Source organism: Chinchilla lanigera, unplaced genomic scaffold (genome assembly GCF_000276665.1).
Source record: "Chinchilla lanigera isolate Chin_1 unplaced genomic scaffold, ChiLan1.0 scaffold00085, whole genome shotgun sequence".
NCBI lineage: Eukaryota > Metazoa > Chordata > Mammalia > Rodentia > Chinchillidae > Chinchilla > Chinchilla lanigera.
In genome coordinates this window covers 5,111,963-5,131,070 of record NW_004955486.1, presented here as the reverse complement: position 1 = coordinate 5,131,070, position 19,108 = coordinate 5,111,963, and the positions used below count along the sequence as shown (strand labels likewise).

The 19,108-nt window shown below is 43.3% G+C and overlaps 2 protein-coding genes across 4 annotated transcripts in view; both read left to right on the top strand.

Annotated features, from left to right (window-relative positions):
• Window positions 1-15,602, top strand: part of Camta1 (calmodulin binding transcription activator 1) — a 774,560-nt gene extending 758,958 nt beyond the window's left edge. For 2 of the 3 annotated variants that reach the window (XM_005404072.2, XM_005404071.2), the window contains exons 20-24: window positions 437-457; window positions 1,856-2,049; window positions 2,778-2,852; window positions 5,508-5,538; window positions 14,331-15,602. In XM_005404072.2, the coding sequence (XP_005404129.1) occupies window positions 437-457; window positions 1,856-2,049; window positions 2,778-2,852; window positions 5,508-5,538; window positions 14,331-14,363 (354 nt within the window). In that variant the 3' untranslated portion in view covers window positions 14,364-15,602. The remainder of the gene's footprint in view (window positions 1-436; window positions 458-1,855; window positions 2,050-2,777; window positions 2,853-5,507; window positions 5,539-14,330) is intronic. The other variant, XM_005404073.2, reaches the window with a different exon arrangement.
• A 3,311-nt stretch (window positions 15,603-18,913) lies between these two features.
• The window catches only part of Vamp3 (vesicle-associated membrane protein 3), an 8,930-nt gene continuing 8,735 nt past the window's right edge, over window positions 18,914-19,108 (top strand). Inside the window, exon 1 of the mRNA XM_013504318.1 lies at window positions 18,914-19,015. Within this exon, the coding sequence (XP_013359772.1) occupies window positions 19,014-19,015 (2 nt within the window). The 5' untranslated portion in view covers window positions 18,914-19,013. The remainder of the gene's footprint in view (window positions 19,016-19,108) is intronic.

Sequence of the window (19,108 nt, the reverse complement as noted above, 5' to 3'; positions counted from 1 at the left end):
ACCTCTCTAGCCTATAGCCAGTTGAGTTCATGATCCCAGAAAATGAAGGTTTATTGTGCAAACGCTGACACCACAGTACCTCTAGCCCTGCAGCAGGGAAATTGTTCTGGCTTCTGTTTGGTGAGCACACTTCACGCTAGCACAAGTGATACACAGAAGCAGGGTCTCAAGTCTATGATTACGACAGGTATTTATTCCAAAATATAGTTTGATATTTAAAAAAAAATCCCCTCCCAAAGACGTGTTGTCTATAAATATGAGGCTAGAAGGCATTATTTTTGGAAATAGTAACAACTATATGATCGATACCTTGGAAGATGGAGGACATTAAAATAGCTAAGTTGCCTTTTTTGGGAGAGTTTTATTGGTTCTGGTTTTCAGTTTTATTAATTCAGCAATCTAACGTTAATCTTGTATTTTCTGTTTCTCCCCCAAGCTGACATGGATAGCCTTGAAGGTAATGATACACCCAAGTCCTCTCACAAATCATTCCACCAGAGTCACAAACTCCACACCCATCACCAGCTCCAGGGAGGGGCCATTAAGATGGCACGGTCATGAGACAGACAGTACCCCCTTGCCAGGCCACCTCACCACAGTGCATCCATCCTCTGGGACCTTGTGGTTTTCACTCGGAGCGGGTTTTGGCACTAATCATAATTGGACATTTTCTTGGCTAGTCGACCCATCCAAGCCAATTACCATGAGCCCAGTGGCCACTAAGTAAAGAGCCTTTTTCCATGACGGGCTGTCCGGTAGCCTGGCAGGTTTGAATGTGCCGTGTGTACCGGCCAGGATGGTGAAAGCCACAGGAGCGCTGTAGGACCCAGTGTTCTTGTCTTAAAAGACTTGCACCCATGGAGATGAGAGTAAAGCAGTCAGATGAGACTGAAGAAGATGCTTGCCGAAGGGGCCTGTATCTGGAACAGTGGAGAAGTCAGTTTGCTTCCCTCATTCCACCTCATACATCCAGGGATGTAGTTAGGCAGATGCAGGGGTTTTCCGAGGAATGTTTTTGCTTACAGCGGTAAGTTGCCTTCTCAGAAGCAGAGGGCTCTGTGTGACTTGTCATATTCCATTCCTTTAGAAATTCGGACATAGCATTTTATGCCATGGTAAACTCTTTATTTTTGGTGCCCGGACTGACCCTGAAAGGACCCAGCCTGCTCTGGGGCCTCCAGCCCTCACTTGTGCTGCGCTGCAGCCGGCTGGGGAAAGGGGGGCTGCTGGCATTGGAACCTGAGCAGACCCCGCCTCTTTGACAACCGCCCAGGGTTCGTTGCTTTGCCACCGTCTTGGTCTGCTGAGTGTTAATCTTTCACAGGGTGACATGGATTGAAGGTGTCAGCGTTTCATGATAAGCCTTGTGTTTGGGACCTTGTAACTCCGTCAGAAATTTATCATTGGGAATGCTGGTTAGATGCTGGCTGTAGGTAGATCTGTGTATGTGGGAAGCAAGAAGCATAAACAGGGTTAAAAATGTTTCCAAACCGGATAGTAAATAGTAATCTTAAAAGAATCATTTAAAATTTTACTTTGAAAATATGTTAAGACTCATATATGTCCAGGTTGCTGCTATTAAAGTCTTTGTCAGAAAGGGCAGTTATTTTGATACTTGAGGAGAAAGCGCCCGCAGAGCGGTGTACTATCTGCAGGCGACCCGTTAAGCAGTGCTTTCCGTTCCGGAGGTAGGCGGAGACTCTCCTCATTGCCTCCTCGGTGTTGGATCCCCAGGCAGAGACCGGGATGAGAACGAGAGGCAGAGCCTCTTTCCTCCCCTTCCCGGACACAGGGGACCCGCAGGCCTGCGCAGCCCTTGTTGTCACTGTCTCGCTCCTTCTTGTTTCCCCTGCAGTATGCACTTTATAAAAAGATGACACAGGCGGCCATCCTTATCCAGAGCAAATTCCGAAGTTACTACGAACAGAAAAAGTTCCAGCAGAGCCGGCGCGCCGCCGTGCTGATCCAGAAGTACTACCGGAGCTACAGAAAGTGCGGCAAGAGACTGCAGGCGCGCCGGACGGCTGTGATCGTGCAGCAGAAGCTCAGGTGCGCTTGGAGACTCGGGCGGCATTCGGCGGGCAGGGCAGGGCACCTGGCTTCCCGGAACCTGACACCTGCAAGCTGCTTCCTCTTCAGAACCTTCTAGGTGTTGCGGCTTTGCGTAGTGACACCTGTGCTGTGGTGACCTTTTGTCCACCGAGCTCCTGTCTCTCCCAACCCCACCTCATTGTATTTTGGTTTCGCTGGCCAATTTCAGCTTCTTTCCTAATTGCTTATACCAAAGGTTATGCTCCAAGAGAGGTCACCCTATATAGTAGTCTAAATTGTGGAGCTACTGTGTAGAAGACTTTGGAAGAATAATTAGGGTTACGTTATTCCGTTCTAGAAAGTCTAGTAAAAATCTTGAGCAGAGCACAACACACTGATTTACAGAACAGATAACAATCCAAAGAACAAGTCAAACTTGGGCGAATGGACTTCTAAACTAAGGAAGTCTGTCTCGTGACAGTGCCTTCGTCACCAGCATGGCTATCCAATGGTAAAAGGACGTTAGGAGACATCTTGTTTCCAGGCTCCGTATGTCCCCGGGGAGCCTGATTAGAGTCCCCACCTCCAACGGACCCAGCACTGCGGGGGCAGCGGGCACCCCACTGCTGCCCATGTTACATGGACTCTGCCCCGCGTCCGCTGCCGCGCCGACCAGCTCTCAGCTTTTGCATGTTAGCCTTTCCGGGTCCCTCCTTGTGACAGTCATTTATTCTGCCTTTTTTCAGGAGCAGTTTGTTAACCAAAAAGCAGGACCAAGCTGCTCGGAAAATCATGAGGTTTCTACGTCGCTGTCGCCACAGGTACATTAATCCTTATCTACGCATTTTACTCATCAAGAACGATAAAATAACCCTAACTAACCTTCTTAGGTCCACTAACTCCTGTGTAATGCTAATGTCCCCAGCAAATATGAGGCACTACGCATCCCACATGTCACAGGGCAGGAGAGCTCGCCGACTAGGCACGAAGTTGCTACCACGGGACCGCTGGAAACCACTGCAGACTGTGTGTTCACCAAGTGGAGGTGACACCAGCGGCGTTGTGTGCTGACTGGGGTGTGAGGATAACTAAGTTTGGACTAGCTATTAATTCAAGCTTCTCTTTAATCTGTTGTTTATATGCCACTTTGCACTAGAGTCACCCTTACTATGCTAACATACCTTGAAACAGAGAGTAGTTTCTTTTCTCGAGCAAAGGAAGCTGTGAACACCGTCCAGGTTTTCTGAGGCAGTCTTTCCACTAGACACCTGCTGCCCCCTGCTGGACGTGCCAGTTACCAGAGGGAGCTGGTCTGTGATGAAGACTTGGAGAAGCTCCCAGAATGGGAAAGATAGATTGAGCTTACAGCTGTATTTCCATCGGGAGGAAGGGGCGCCCGAGAGCCCAGCGCTGGGGCACAGCCTCTGCTGGTGGAGCCCAGGAGAGGAGCGACTCTGCTCACGCCTGAGTGCTGGTGATGAAGACCTGTCCTTTACTGAGCCTTGGGGGGCTGGAGGCAAGGGTGTGGTTTCCTCCACGTAGATGAGTGCTGGGGTTGGGACCCGAGCAGCAGCCGGGGGATGTGTGCAGCTGACCTGTGCTGTGGCCGTGGCGCCTCCCGTGCATCCGCTGTGCAGCTGACAGTCGCAGGCTTAGCGCAGGCCCCAGCGTGTCCTGTCTCAGTCCCGCTCCAGTTCCACTGCACTCCAACCTCCACATGATATTTAACTCGATGCCTCGGGGCCTCACTTCTGCTTTTTCTCTCTTAAAAGAAAGAGTTGGTTGCTCATTTTGAAAATACTTTGTTTTTGAGAGTGAATAGTGAACTGGCTACTTGTACTTTAACAGGAGGAAACATGCACAGCCACCATGTCAGCGATACTAAAAACTTTAAAAAGAGCTGTTGTTCATTAGGGCGAGGGGTGCTCTCGAGCCGGAAGGCAGGGAAGGGTGCTCAGGAACGCGCCTGGCAGTGCATGTGCTGTCCACGCCAGCTCGAGGGCTGACGCCTGAGATCAAGTACAAACACCCTTAAATAAGAGGAAGCCCCGTCAGGAAGTGCATAACCAACTGCGTCATCATTGTGGAAGCCAGGCCGTATGGCTGGGACCTTAAGAAATTGATGCTGCAAGCCTTACCAAAGCCAGTTACTAAGTTCTCTTTTCACAGGACGTGAGATTGCTGGTGAGCGTAGAACAGCTGATTGTCCACTTGGTGAAAATACCAAGAGGAGGCCTTTCCCTCCCACCTTGGGTGTTCACAGCCCCTTCCCTTTTCCTCCTGCACCTGCAAAATGCAAACCTCAGGAAGGCTCTGCGCAGCGCAGAGACCACACGGGGCAGAACCGCACGGCCCCTCTTCCTTCGCCTACGTCCCCAGCAGATTCCATTTTCAAGAAATTTCCTTAACAGGGATCTTTCTTAAGGCAGCTTCAAGCAAAGCAGAATGTCCACAGGTTAAACTGCACTGTGCTTTCCCCCTCGTTTCTTCCGGTCTTATCCTCAAGCTTGGAAGCTGGATGATAGATAGGTAGAGAGGAAGTGCTTTAGGGAGAAAAATTACAGGAAGTCCTGTCCTTATTTCCTTGTATGTATTTATTCCCATGGCCGTGCCGTGTTTACAGTGGGTGAGATGAGAGAGTAAGATATTTAAACAAAACATAAATTCATAAAAGGCTGCCTCCCAGAAAGGAAGCTGAACAAAGGAACCCTCCCACTCCTCTTTTTAGAGTTGTAAACCGGTAGAGAACTTCCCGAAGATGTCTACCTTCCTTAGCATTATATTTTAACCAGTCACAACCCCGTAAGAGGGCTGCAAAGGTCCATTATGCAGAGAACCTCCGATTGTGGGCTCTGTGTGTCTGTCTGTCCCCTGATTTGGCACAAAACAACGACCCTTATTGGCTCTTTTCTTCACCTTTTCTAATTCAGATGTTAGAAAAAATACACAGACAAATTTTAATATTCTGTGTACACTGACTGTGTAAGATTAGCTTTCACTTCCCATTCCCATAGACCTAATTAGCATAGTCAGTGAAGAAGCTTCAAATCCTGAATATCTGTCCTAGAGGTTTTGTTTTAAATTTATATTTTCCCGAGACTGTACAGTCCTGTTTCCATTCTGGTTTATTCAGTACTGTTTTAAAAGAAACCATCATGCTTACTGTGCTTGGAGGCATTACAGTCTGTGTGACATAGGAAACCTCACGTGACACCCTCTCAACCAGGTGGGTAGACGGCTCCAGGAAGCACTGAGCCGCTTGCGTCTAAGTCATGTGACCTCCGTGTGTTTTAAGACGTAAAGATAAGTTGGTGAATTTTCTGCGTGCTCATTTCACAGACCCCACCCTCAATCCTTTTCTTCCTTCCCAACAAAGAACCACTTTAACTTTTTTTGTTGAAATAAAGCTATTTATAAGATTTCTGTTGTGACCCTCGTATGCTAATAGCTCTTTGGTATTGTTTTACTGTCTAAAGCCCCCTGGTGGACCATAGGCTGTACAAAAGGGTGAGTGTAGCTGCCTGCTAGCCAGTTTATCTTTATCTTCCATTTTCAATATTTTGCTTTTTGCTTGCTTGCATGGGGCTGCAGCCTAGGTATGCCAGTAAGTTTCACATCCATTCTGAATGAAATAAAATAAGATACAAACTAACCCTAATTACTAACACTGCTGTTTTATACACCAGGAGAACAGTCACAGACAACAGATTTAGAAATGCATGAGTAACTACGAGGGAGGGCCCTCCCAAGACCCCTGCGGGGCATGCTTGGACTTGGTGGAAGACGCCTTCCACACACACATATAGCGGATGGGAAAAGTTTAAGTCTGAATAAGGTTGTGTCATAAGAAAACATTAAGCAAGTGGTTTTTTTGTGATTAAAATAATTTGCCACATTAAATTTTCTCAACTACTGGTTTTGACACCATTTTTAAAGCAAGAAGTCTCCCTAGGCAGTACTAGGCTTTTTTTTTTTTTTTTTTTTTTTTTTAAACAGATCTACTTCTTGTTTAGAATTAGTGCTTCCTTCTTCCCCTGCTCCTGCAGTTCAGTCTTAACTCTCTCTCCCCTGTGCTGGGAGGCGAGTCAGGGTACAAAGCTGCCTTACCGCACCAGTCCCGGGTGTTAGTGATAAAGGTGAGCAAAGCAGACTCCAGCACTTCATCAGAATGCTGATGGAGAAACTGTGGGGTACAGTGTCTTACATCCGTACATTTTACATTGTCACTGGGAGTGGCTGTTCCCAAGGAATTTGTATTCTGAAGAAGCTACCACAGATGGGTATGCAGTAGATACTATTAGTGTTCCCAAGATTTTAGAATACAGTGCCAATTTGTAAGTATTCATCTGAACCTGTACCAGATGCAACTGGAACCCGCTTAAATATAGTAAAAGATTCAAAGCTAGGAAATGAATTCGCCGACACTGGACTTGAATTTAGATGAGTTGGAACTTTTTCTTACAGGCTTAAGGGAAGATGAATTTAAAGTATAACAGGGGTGTTACCTCCATTAACCACGTTCACTGCGCCGTCTCCTTAACCTTGCGCAGTATTTCAGTCACTTCTAGGATTTCTAAGAAATGACCATGATTCAAAGACTCCTGAAACTTGTAATGTTTCTGGAAATATTCCCCATCAGACACCCGACTTATGGTGATGTTAATATTTATTTGTTATGTTTTAAGCCAGGGGTTGGCAGACTTTTTCTTAAAAGGCATAACAGTCCGTTCCGACTGCACAGTTCTTCCACTGTAGCCTGAACACAGCCAAAGACAGTGCATAAAGGAACGGTCGAGGCTGTGCTCTAATACACCCGCACGAATAGGCCTAGGGCTGGGGTTGGCCCACAGGCTGTCATGTGCCAACCTGGGGATAGAATTGAGTTTTTATGAAATTCTTCTGAATGATGAGCTTATCTGTACTAAGGAACATCTCGCCTGTTTTAAAACCATTCATAGTTGTAGGGAAGTTTTTTAAAAAGCAACTACATGTATAAATATAACTAATCTTCTCTAGTGTTAGGCAGTTACCATCGAGGCATTTCCAGTCCCAGGGAGCAGAACTGGCTCAGAGATGTCTGTGCTTGAAATTTAAGAGGAAGCGAGACAAGGATCTCCACATCCCCTCTCTTTGTTCCCACTCACCTTCTGCATATGTAGCTCTTTTTTTCCGTTGAAAAGCCTCGAAGAGAACAGATGCATGCTCTAGCTCTCAACCGAACCACGGGTTGTAGAATCTTGCATGTTAAATGCAGTGAGGAGAGCCTGCTTCAAGGAACCAACATTTTGTTAGAAGTGGTTGCTTACGCATTTTGGAAGCTTGTCCAGTATGTTCATGATCATTTTTAAGAGTATGTTTTCTAAAGGTGTTTTTCAGTGCCAACCAGAGTCCCTACTTTAATTTCTTTAGTGCCTGCTGCATTCTGTTGTGAAATCCTAAGACTCCTTCTCGTGCATGGAAAGTCTGAATTTCATAACGTCCTTATGCCTCACGCAGGTTAGGGCGTTTGAGAGAGGGGCTGAGAGGCTGTGAGGTGCCGTCTGGTATGGTACGTGTATCCGTGTGAACGGAGGAGGAGTCTGTGTACAGCACTGCATAATTAGCGATAAGCTCTCTTCTCCTCTGTCTTTCTCAGTCACAGTGGCGCTCTGTCTTAACAGTCCCCAGGTTGAAACTTTTCTCTGAGGAGGATTTATATTCCTGTGATTATGTCAAAAACCTACTTTGTTTATTTATAAAGTACACCATACTTAGGACACTTCAGGTTTCTATATTGAAAGGTAATATTTGAAAAAGGAAAGAAGTTTCGGGGCACACTATCTGGGTTCCCAGGCGGTGAGCAGAAGGACTCCTGACCAGGAGGCTCCGTGCAGCCTCAGCAGACACAGTGGGCTGGTCCGGCCGCACAGCTCTGAGGGCCATTTGGGTCTCCTGGTGTTGTCTGTGCTTGTGACAGGATAAAGCAGCCACCAAGCAATCTTCACCAAGTCGGCTGACTTCGAGTTTTAGCTTTATTCAGCCTGTCCTTCAGGCTCAGCCTCTCACTTACCCAGAACTGCAGAGAGAGTCACTTGCTCCCTGACGCAGTCAGGAGTTTGGTTTGGCTTTTGATCTCAGGCTCAGTAACTGTCTGTTGAGGAGAGAGCTACTTCATACACCAAGATATTGAAGTCAGCTCTTTTAATTATTTCTTTCGGTTAATGTATGTGATAAAACCAACTTGAACAAATGACTGAGTGATTTTTAAGCTTTGAGAAACGTTTAAGGAGTGTATGCTGACAGTACCTCTTTTCAGCTGGATTTTTAGTGTATCTGACAGGATGTTACTAAGTTTCAGAGCAGAAGATGCACTGTACATAACAGAAATAGCAAATTGTTGAATTACATAATAGACTTAATCCTCAAGTTACTGAAATTTAATTGGCCTAAAAAAGTCTCTTTTCTGGAAGAAAAGTAGTTTCCCAATTCTCTCGAAGACATTTCTTTTTTGTGGGCAGCAGAAGCTGTTGTAGATGAGAGAGGCCATGCTCTGGAAAGTGTTTTCTAGACCAATTCCTCTCTTCCCCATCGGACATCGTATTTCTTTGAAAGGGCTTTAAAAGCGGCGCAGTCACTTCTAGTCCTTAGTAACAGCTCTGGAAATTCGGGTGTTAAATAACCTGTTTCTTGTAAATTGCTGGCCCAGTTACTTGTGTTCAATGAAGCTATCTACTGACAGAGAAGAACCTTAATGGGAGGAAGAAGAGATAACATGTTTTGAGCACAAAGTCTTAAGCAACAGGTTTCCTCTTTATTTGTGAGCTGGGTTCACAAACACTTGGTCAGAAACTGCCAGTCGTTTTGGTAAGTAGTGATGTCAGCCAAGCAGACACCTCCAGGGGGTCCTCACTGACTTCTAGAAGTTACACTTCACCTTTTACTTTGTTGTAGGAACTTTGATCCAAGGGACAGTTTTCTGACAACGCCCTGGAAGTACACTAAGAAGAGTAAACAGTGGTCTAGGGTCAAGCAATGGGCTGTCACATTGCTTCAGTTAAATCTGCCACGAGGCCTGGTCTCCAGGCGGCCTGGTAGATCCAGTGAGGAGTAAGACGTGAATGCGGGTGTATCATAAGGATGTATTTCAAATCTCCAAAGTAATTTTGTCTCACTTGCCTCTTTTAGGAAATGAATATTTTTGGAGCACAGTGGTGCGTGTTAAATTGCAGACAACATGCTCTGTGTCGTTCTTATTGGGCCTCTCTGTCTTTTTTGTTTTGCAATCCAAATGAGATTTCTGGAAAATGGCAAGATCTCTCTTTCCCTAAATTCCCCACAAGCCCTTGCAGCTCTCAGAGCAACAGGTAACTAACTAACCCGAAAGCCGCATTGGGCTGCCCTGTCTTATTTTTGACGTCCAGCATTGCAAGAATATACCTGCTGAAATCCACTGACTCATGAAACATTTCTCTGGCTGAGCATAACTGAGTAGATGTAATGAAGCGGCTTTGCCTTATGCTTTTCCCATGGAGCCATTGTTCGCTACGAGTTTCTGAAGCAGGCCTACTTCATTTCCCATGAATTACCATTGGACGTCTGACGAGAGAAACCCCGGGCTTCTGCTGGCTTTCAGTGCTGTTGCTTACTACATCACTTCAGTACATTATGGTGCAACTTGTTCTTTTTGTTTGAGGCTGCCATGGCATCCCAAAGTGGTGCTCATTTTCAACCTAGAATGCTTGGGGAAATCCTGGGATAGTCCTTAATTTTAATAGTTGAATGGTCACAGGTCAAAGTCTTGCTGTCCCGATTACTGGAACTGTGAGCTGGCGATAGCAGGAGTGCCCTGCAAGTCACAGTACGAGGTTCCAAGGCAAGGTCCACGCAGCTTGCTGTAGGGAAGCCTAGCTCTGCCTGTCAAAGGCCCAGTAGCCGTCCTGTATTACTTATCCCTATGACCCAAAGGAGGACTGCTTCGTTGGTGGGGGGATTCAGAAGTGAGTGCAGTTGTAATGGGATTTTTTTCAACGATAACGTGGGCATTTGTAGGTTCCGTTTTACTAGCCCTGAGTGAGCCTCACATTTGCAATGTCTTAAGAGAGGCAAAGACTCAGCAGCCCTTAGCTGAGTTTGTGTAACATAACTGAACAACAGTCTTGAGTACCTGTATTCTAAGTGCAGTCTACAGATTTAGTGATCACAGGTACGGACGGGCTCTTCAACTGTAATTCCAACTTAAGAAATTCAGGTCTATATTCATCAAGTTTATGTTTCTAACACAGGCACTGTCAGTGAAACCAGTTCAGGCAAATGATTTTGGTCTAAATGAATTTTTCCTCGGCTGAATTTTTCAGTTTATGTTGTGTATGCAACATTATGAAGACACAGTTGCAACAGATGCATAAAATAACACAAACCTTTGCTTTTAAAGAATGATAGCAGAAATAATTATAACAAAGGAAGCAGATATTCATTGTAGCAAATTTGGAAATCAAAATAAGCAAAGAGAATCACCCAGAGATAGTAACTGTTAAAGTTTTATTGTGTATCTTTGTTGGTAAAGGTGTATTTTTCCTTACCATATGCCTTTGAGTATTTGTGTCCTTAATTGATAACAAGGCAAAACAAATTTCTTTAACTATTTGAAACAAGTGGAAATATCTATTTCTTAGAATTCGTTGAAAATTCTAATGTTATCAGGTGTTCCAAATCACTTCAGTGCCGTAATCATTTTCTGTTTCGTTGGAGACAGTATAACTGTCAAACAGTATTTCATCCAGCTGACATTTGATTAAAATAAAAACGAGGCCCCTATCTCATCCTAATAACCTACCCTCAAGTTCTGGTTTCAGGGTAGGCCAGATTATAAAACTCGATCCCACGCACACTTGCTGAGGCAGGTTCACATCAGCAAGGGCTATAAACCACAAATGAGCTAAAGTCGTATTTCTTAGGCACATTCTTTCTGTGCATGTCTTTGGATTCTCAATTTTACTGTATTACAGAACTGACAGGTACATGTTATGTTAGGTCTTTTTGCCCCACAGCATAGTGTTTCATAAAAGGTGACATCTTAGAATTGAGAAAATATAACTGTCTGTTTCATACTGCGGAGATCTTCCGAATGCCTGTTGTCCCTAAACTCATTTGGAAAAATCAGTAAGAATTTTTAAAAATTCTGTGTTAGCCTAAGAAATATTTTATAGGCAGCAGAGTAGTTAGACAAAACAAGTCAGCCAAATGTGGGTTCAAATTCCTGGTCAGCCTTTTATGAACTACATGCTTTGAGGCAGGTTGAATAACCCCTGTATGATTTATGGAATGTATAAATGTAGAACCTAAGATTCTACATTCACAAATTGGAGATAGTGGCAGGACTTAATTTGATCAGAGGTAACTGTGAGGTCTGCATAAAGTACCAATTACTAAGTGACACATAAAGTTCTTGGCATATATGTGAGTACTTTCCCCCAATTCCTCCTTTAAGAGCTTTCTGAAAACAGCAGTAGCAGAACTATGCCATTTAAGTAACTCTGATGTAATTTCTAACGCTAGCACAGGTGTGGTAACCTCAAGATGAAACTAAGGGGCTGGGGATTTAGATTAGCAGCACAGCGCCTGCCTGGCAAGCGCAAGGTCGTGAGTTCGATTCCCATATGAGGGGCGGGGGAGATGGAACTAAGAACTAAATTTTCTACTTTAGCTCAGGCGTTATGCCAAGCCTAGAAAACATACCTGAAAACTAGAATGTTCTCATTTTTCTTGGGTAGATGCTGTACGTGGACATGCACTTCTCCTCAAGCTAAGGACACCTTTAATTTCGTAGCGGAGCATTTACTTGCTAACTTCGAAACCTCATGTAAATTTAGTTGATTTGTAAATTTCTTTCAGAAAAACAAAATCCCAACAAAACAAATGTGACCATTTTAACTAGCAAAAAAGTTTTAAATTATTCCTACCCTGATACGAAACTGCATAAAACATTCCTGATTATAACTCACGCTCCTTTTTATTTCATCTCTGTGATGAACTTAACATTTTTAAATCATTTCTGTTCATTCTACAAAATTGCAAATGGATATGTGTTTCTGCTACCAGAGTTTGAGTCCAGAATTCTTTAATTGTAGAAAGTTCATCCATGATGGGGTCACTTGCGTATTTGTGAATGAATTCTGTGCTAGTGCAGAAATCCATGGAGTCGGCAGTAGCATGCACATTTTGCAGTAATTCAGCAAACAGGTCTGCACAGTACAGATACTGCATGTCCGGAAGTAACGTCGGCATCCGTGCATGCCTTTGCATTTTTCCAGCCCAAGGGATGTTAGTATAGATATTGCATGTTTAAAAATTGAATAAAGACTATAGCATGTTTCAATTTTTAAAAAGCCATTTATTTATCAAGTATGCATGTCCAAGCTTAGGGACTCATAATGATGTAAAATTTTGTACTGTAATATGACTCAAATTACCCTAAAATTTAATAAGCCGTGGCATCTTTAATTATAAGATTTAAAATTAAGCAGTATCTGGACCTAGTTGGAAACACAGCCGTACATCCTAAATGTAGCTGTTAGGAAAGAAGGACTTAGTGGGAGTACACTGCTTGTCACTGTCCCATGTAAATGTCACATGAAGACTAAGCTGTAGCAAGTGTAGCAAGTCAGACAAGTAATTTTTCAAACAGTAATGTTAGTATTAATGATGACAAAATGACAGCTTTTCTTCTAAAGAGAGCATCTTCTCTCTGAAGAGATTATGTCAGCTTTGCAGAATACTCAGAAATGAGTTTATGTCCAACATTCTGCTTGGAGGTGGTAAATACACATTTTTTCTTAAATTACTATTCAACTACCTGTGTCATTCCATGGAGTGGAATTACTATTCAACTACCTGTGTCATCCCAACCTATGTAACTTATTAATGGTTTTTTTAAAAGAATGTTTTATTCCTGAGTGTTATCAAGAGTCTATTTAGAAAGCAAACTAGCATTCATTGTAAAATAAAATTTTAATTAACTGGTGTAAAGTAAGATGATAGGCAAGACCTTACCCTGAGATCAGAGGAGTACATTTGAAATCATGGGCCTCTGCAGAGGGCTGTAACAGAGAGACTTTTCCTCTTTATGCGTAAGAGGGGTCCTAAGAAACTCCCGCTTCTGTGTGGCTACGATCATCCTTTCCACCCACTTTTGAAGAACAGATGGTCTTGTATGATAGGCAGCACTACACACAGTGCCTTACACAGCATGTACCAACTTGCATTGGATCGTTCTGTTTGCTATTAAGGCAAGCTCAAAATTGTCTTGTCAGTGCAGAAAGATATTCTTACAGCTACTTCCCTGGTGCTTGTCTACATCAAGTGCTACATTTTTTTAAAAAGGCAGGTTTTTACATTAAAAATGTAAATGGGGTCTGGTGTAGGGGTGCACGCCTGTAATCACAGCTACTTGGGGGACTGCAGCGGGAAGATGGTGAGTTTGGGGCCAGCCTGGGCAACTCAGTGCGACCCTCTTTCAAAACAAAAGGCAGGGCTGGGGATGTAGTTCAATGCTAGAATGGCCCAGGGTTGATCCCTAGTAATGCCAAAACAGTAGATAGATTAGACAGGGAAAGACTGGAGGTGATAACAGTTTGCCGATGTGATCGTTGCATTTTAAATTTGTGTACAGTATGTCTGATAAATAGAACAAAGTCCCTTGTCAGCATCTGACTCTACTGATGGCCGTCTAGGAAGTCTTAGAAGGAACCTGAACATCCCTTAAGTTCATTGTGGAAAGGCACGGAAGCAAGGCATTGTGAAAATCAGAGCCTCCGCACTAGATGAGGAGAGGGTAGGACTGTACAGGTGTTAATGACCATGTTCAGGATAGCTAAGTCTCAAGTCTGTGAGCAAAGCAGTAGTTCTGTCCCTAGATACATTCAAAATTAAATAAATGTGCATGCAGTTTCCCAAGTTTCCATCACATGGAATTACAGGGGATTCATGGTGGCCCACCAGGTCAAAAAGAAAGTTATTGGAATAAGTTTTTCTAAGATAAAACACTTAACCTTGATTTACTACAATAGAATTTGATTCTGCTGTCTTTGGAGCACGTGATGTAGAACCAAGTTTTAGAATTATTTTTTAAAAAATCACTGTAAGTAAAGTCATTTCTCTGGAATAGTCTTTTCCACAGTTTCTCGAGAGCTTCCTTTGCTGTCAATTTAAGGGGTTTTGTCTTGGCTTTTCATTTCAGAGGGATGGTAATAGCCTTTTCCCCTGCTTGGTCACAATTTCGCTATATAGTTATCGCCTGGTGTTCTCTTTTGTTTCTCTTCCAGAGTGAAAGAATTGAGAAAGGCCAAGGAACTTGAAGACATACAGCAGCATCCCTTAGCAATGTGACATTGCTTTTCAGACTGTTTTCATTTCTGTTTTTAGCAGAGACATGCAACAAAAACAACAGACGCGCACACGTACACATACACACACACACACACATACACACACACAATCCCTCTGCAGTTTTGGGGAGAACAGCTGCAGGATTTTAACAGGAATGTTTTGGTCATTGCATTTGCACTTTCATGGACAACTTTTAATTTGATCAGCAAGACATCTTGGAACTCAATCTTCTGTTGGATCATAGGAAAACAAGACACCAGGAGGATTTGAAAGAGGCTTCTCTTCTTAGGAAGAGGCCGTTTTCCTTCTCATATAGGGCTGTATTCAAACATCGTGTGGAACTGTACAAATATTTATACCAAAAATATAGTTAAGAAAAGGTGGGGATACGCTAGCGACAAGGAGAATGCTGTACCTGCACCTGCGGTTATTTCCAAGAAGCTGAATCTGTGGGCTGGATTCTCAATGGAGGGCTTAGATCATACAAATCTTTATTGGGTCCGTGTGTTCTCATTTCCTTCACGGGGTCTTATTTTATTTTTGTTCACTTGTTTTAATCTCTACAGCACACTTAATGCAACTTCTAAAATCTGCAGGTTTTTAGTGTCTTGTGGAAATTTGCAGAGGGGCAGGTGTGTAGTAAACGGGTAATGCATGGGAGATAATGAAAAGCAGCTTACAGAGTTTAAATTTATTTTCATGTCCCCGCCACCGCCCAAGAGCCTGCGAGGATAGTAATCATCTTGTCCCTTTTCTCATGTTCAGCACTTTAATTTTTTTGCCTTACTTTCATGTGCAATGAGAATTACTTAAGAATTGGTAAAGCATGTAGCCTTTTTTAGTAACCTTGGAAACTGGTAATTCCGAGGAATCATAAACCTTGCCTGGACATTTGCCACCTAAACGACCAGTGTGGTGCTGCGTTCTGGCCAGTAAATCCCATGTTTTTGGCTCTAGCTCATCCAAACAGCGGATTCTGTGTATATATAGAAGGTAGAAATGAAAAGTGAGAAAATATTTGAAAGGGATTATATTAATTGCTATTTTATTCACAAAGGTCAATAACATGGCAAGATAAAATTATTTGTATAGTTTTGTCTGAATGAGCGAGAAAAATGTGGATGTATTGTTTGTATATATTGTATATATTAAAACAAAGAGATATGTGCATGAAATCAAGAAAAAAGAAATGAACAAAAGCAAAGCATTAGTGGCTATGGTCTGTAAAATGAAACAAAAAAAAACTTTATTTCACTATAAGAGTACTTTATTTTAAATGTTCTTTAGAAGAACATTTTGCTAAAGCATGATTAAACTGCAAAAAAAAAAGAGCTACTGTATTTAGACTTAGGAACAAAGGCAGAGTAACATTACTTAAAAAAAGGATATGTTTACATTTAATTTTGGCTACCGGGAGTTTACTTTATTTTATTTAAAAAATTTTTTTGCCAATGGTGCCAAGTAATGTGAATGCTAATATTGCTTAAGAAAATTAAGTTACTTTTGCAAAACAGATAATCATAAGATGAATCCTTATATAGCTTAACACCATCCACTCACTCCAATGAAGAACACTTAGAATGATCAGAATCTGACAAAAGAAATAGTCTGAAGAGTAGAACAGTGTTATGTTTTCATACCTCCTGCTGGAAATCGGAAACTGTAATTAAACTGTACAAACAAATGAGAAAGACAGAGACTGGTCTTGTAGGGATGTCATGATATATTACTATTTCCACATAATGAGGAGCCAAAGAAATCTGATGCTTTTAAAAATTAAACTATCAATGTCAAATTGAAAGAATAAAGTTTGCATTTGCTGATGCCAGTTTAGAATCCCCAGGTTAGGTTTGAGGATCAGTTGGTGTGAAGCGGAGATGTCCTTACTTGGTTCCAGCTGCCAACTGTGAGTTAAAACTCGAGGCTTGTTGTGAAGCCTAAAAATATTCACAAATAAGCTTTTAAACTGGTGTCTTTAGAAGGAAGGTAGATACAAAGAGAGTGTGGTAAAAACTGGGGTCAGTGCTCTTGGTGCCTTTTCTATAATTGTACTTGTTTTTTAATTACTTCCTTTCACTGCCAACCTCGAATTACTGTACAGTATATGTCTTTCTGCTTGTGATCAGCTTTGACAACAGTGACAGCCCCACAACTAGTAGCCACCTGTACATTTGTAAACTGACCTGACTCAATTTTGTTTTTAAATGTGTGGGTTATGTTGCAGCTGTTGCAGTCCCAAATGCCTATTCTTTTACACAGTTTGACCTGTAGGAGGACACTTGAGTAATTTACCAACACACAATCGCATTCATAAGTGGGATCAGAATGTGAAAGCCAGCTCTTTCAGAATACCCTATATTAACACTGAATTTGGATACATTTATTCCATTTCTTACGGTACACATAAATGATCTTTTGACCAGAGTAATGACCTCAGTGGATTTGCTTTAACCCTCACATTTATTTTTTTGTTTTTAATGTTTTACATGCTACATTCTTAGCTGAATAAGAAAATTCTGGATGTAGATTACTTAAGTAGAATTAGGAGGTTCTTATGGAAGGAATAGGGAGTAGGTTCAAAACCTACCGGTACAACTGTGAATCCTAGGTGAGGTAAAAATGCACTTCCACTGAAACAAAGCATTTCTGACCGCTTTTTCTTGGTTGTGAATCTTAATTTCGAATATACGATGATAGGTAAGCGCAGCTTTCTTGGATAATCTGAATTCCCAAGTGCCAGGAGTAGGATTTCATTATAAAATTAATAGCTAACCTTATTCTGTCTCCTGAAGATTTAATTGCTATTCTTGTTACCCATTCAAAATCAGCTGTACTGTGTGAACAAAATAAAGACAATAACACGAACCCCTCTCTGGCTGCACGGTCGCTTATGGCAGTTCCACACAGTAGTTGGCGCCCAATGGGGGGTCCCTGAGACTTGCATGTAAAACTAGTCTAGATGTCTTCTTTTTGTAAGTTTTATTTTTGTAATTGTGCATGTAAAGCATCATTGAACCAATGGATCTGTTGAAGAACTCAGCTGCTGGAAATCATGCAAAATGTTTTGAATTGCCCTTAAAATATGGAAAATGTTTTCTGAATGCTTTATATTCTTTCTGCTGTAAATTAAAAATGAAGAAAATTTCCCCATACTATCTGTGTGTTTTGCTTTAACTTCATACTGAAATCCGAAGTGTTGAGCACATATTCAAAACCCCATGTAGTAATTTAAGATAGTGCCTTCTGATTCAGATACAGTGCTTTGACATGGAATGCTACATGTTTCCGAGCTATCCACCAAAGAAAACATTTTAGAGCCGCTTTACTGGGGGAAAGCTTTCCACCTGCCAGCGCATCAGTCATTTGTCTGAGTGCCGTTATTTGAAACATAGAGATGCTGATGTAAATCCACCTTTTCAGTTAAAGTCCAGAAGTTTTTAAAAGGAGTATTGCAGCTGACTCCCCGCAGCCTACCTTCCTGAGTATTTTGTCATCTTTCTGCCATTCCCCTTCAGTGCAGCCTCTTATCTCTCTAGGAGGCCACCCCCATCAGTTTCAGAACTGCCAAATTCTGCACGGCGAATCTCCCCACGCCAGTCCTCCGTGGGCTGTGGAGCGTTTAAATGAGCTCTGACGTGCTCAGCTCTGCCCACCCTGCACCCTTGGTGGCCTGTGCATTGTCGTGCGCCGTCTTTGTTCGTGGTGTTTATTCATCCCTTGCCTGAAAAACTGTGTTTAGCTCCTCGGACCTCTGTGGCTCTCTTGTTTGCTGCAGTTAACGTTTCTCTTCTCACTTTATTTCCAGTTTGAAAAGACAGTTTGGTGTGGACTTTCCACTTGTCTAGGAGATGGCCGGCTGACCTGTTCAGTGTGTGTGTTTTACTTGAGCGACTGTCTCTGGGTAGGATAGTTGAGTAACGAGTGCTTTACAAAGTAACCCCGCCCAAGACTAGTGTTAGGGCTACTGCACTACAGAAATGGATAAACTAGTCTCATGCCGAGGCTCCCTTTGCCGGATTATACGATCCGTGCAATGACAAATGTTTGTGTCACTAGTGAAAAAGCAAAAGGGAACCTGCTTCACCCCAATCCTGTGATAAGTAGCCCGAAAGGAACTTTCTTTTTTTTCCGGTACCGGGAATTGAACTCACGACTTTGCGCTTGCCAGGCAGACGCTGTGCCGCTGAGCTAAATCCCCAGCCCCTCAAAAGGAATTTTCATTTCACAACGTCACTGGAAAAATAAGGTGTTTTTCCCCAGAACCGCTAGGGTAAAGCTGGGCCACTAAGCATTAGTGCGTACGCTCTCCCTAATATTATCAAAAGCACAGAAATGGCCCACCGGCCCCAAAAGACTAAGAGGGCGGCCCCACCTCCACTTACTCAAACAGTCCCTTTCCGGTGCTCAAGGTACCACCGGGCTCCACTAGCTCGGGTCCGGGGAGGAGCGCCACTCCGGGCCCCGCCCACTTCCGGCGCGCCCTCCGTCGCCGAGCGCGCCCCGCCCACTCCCGCCGGGCCCTGCCCAGTGACGTCACCGCGGTGCCACCTCCCCGCCTTCGGGTGTTGGCTGCAGAGTTCCTCAGGTCCTCACCCGCCGTCGTCGCCGCCACCGCCAAAATGTGAGTGATGCGACGCGACACGGGACGGCCTGAGGCCCCGGAGGCGGTGCCCCGCGCCTGAGCCCCGCTCCCGGCCCGGTGGCCGCCCGCCTG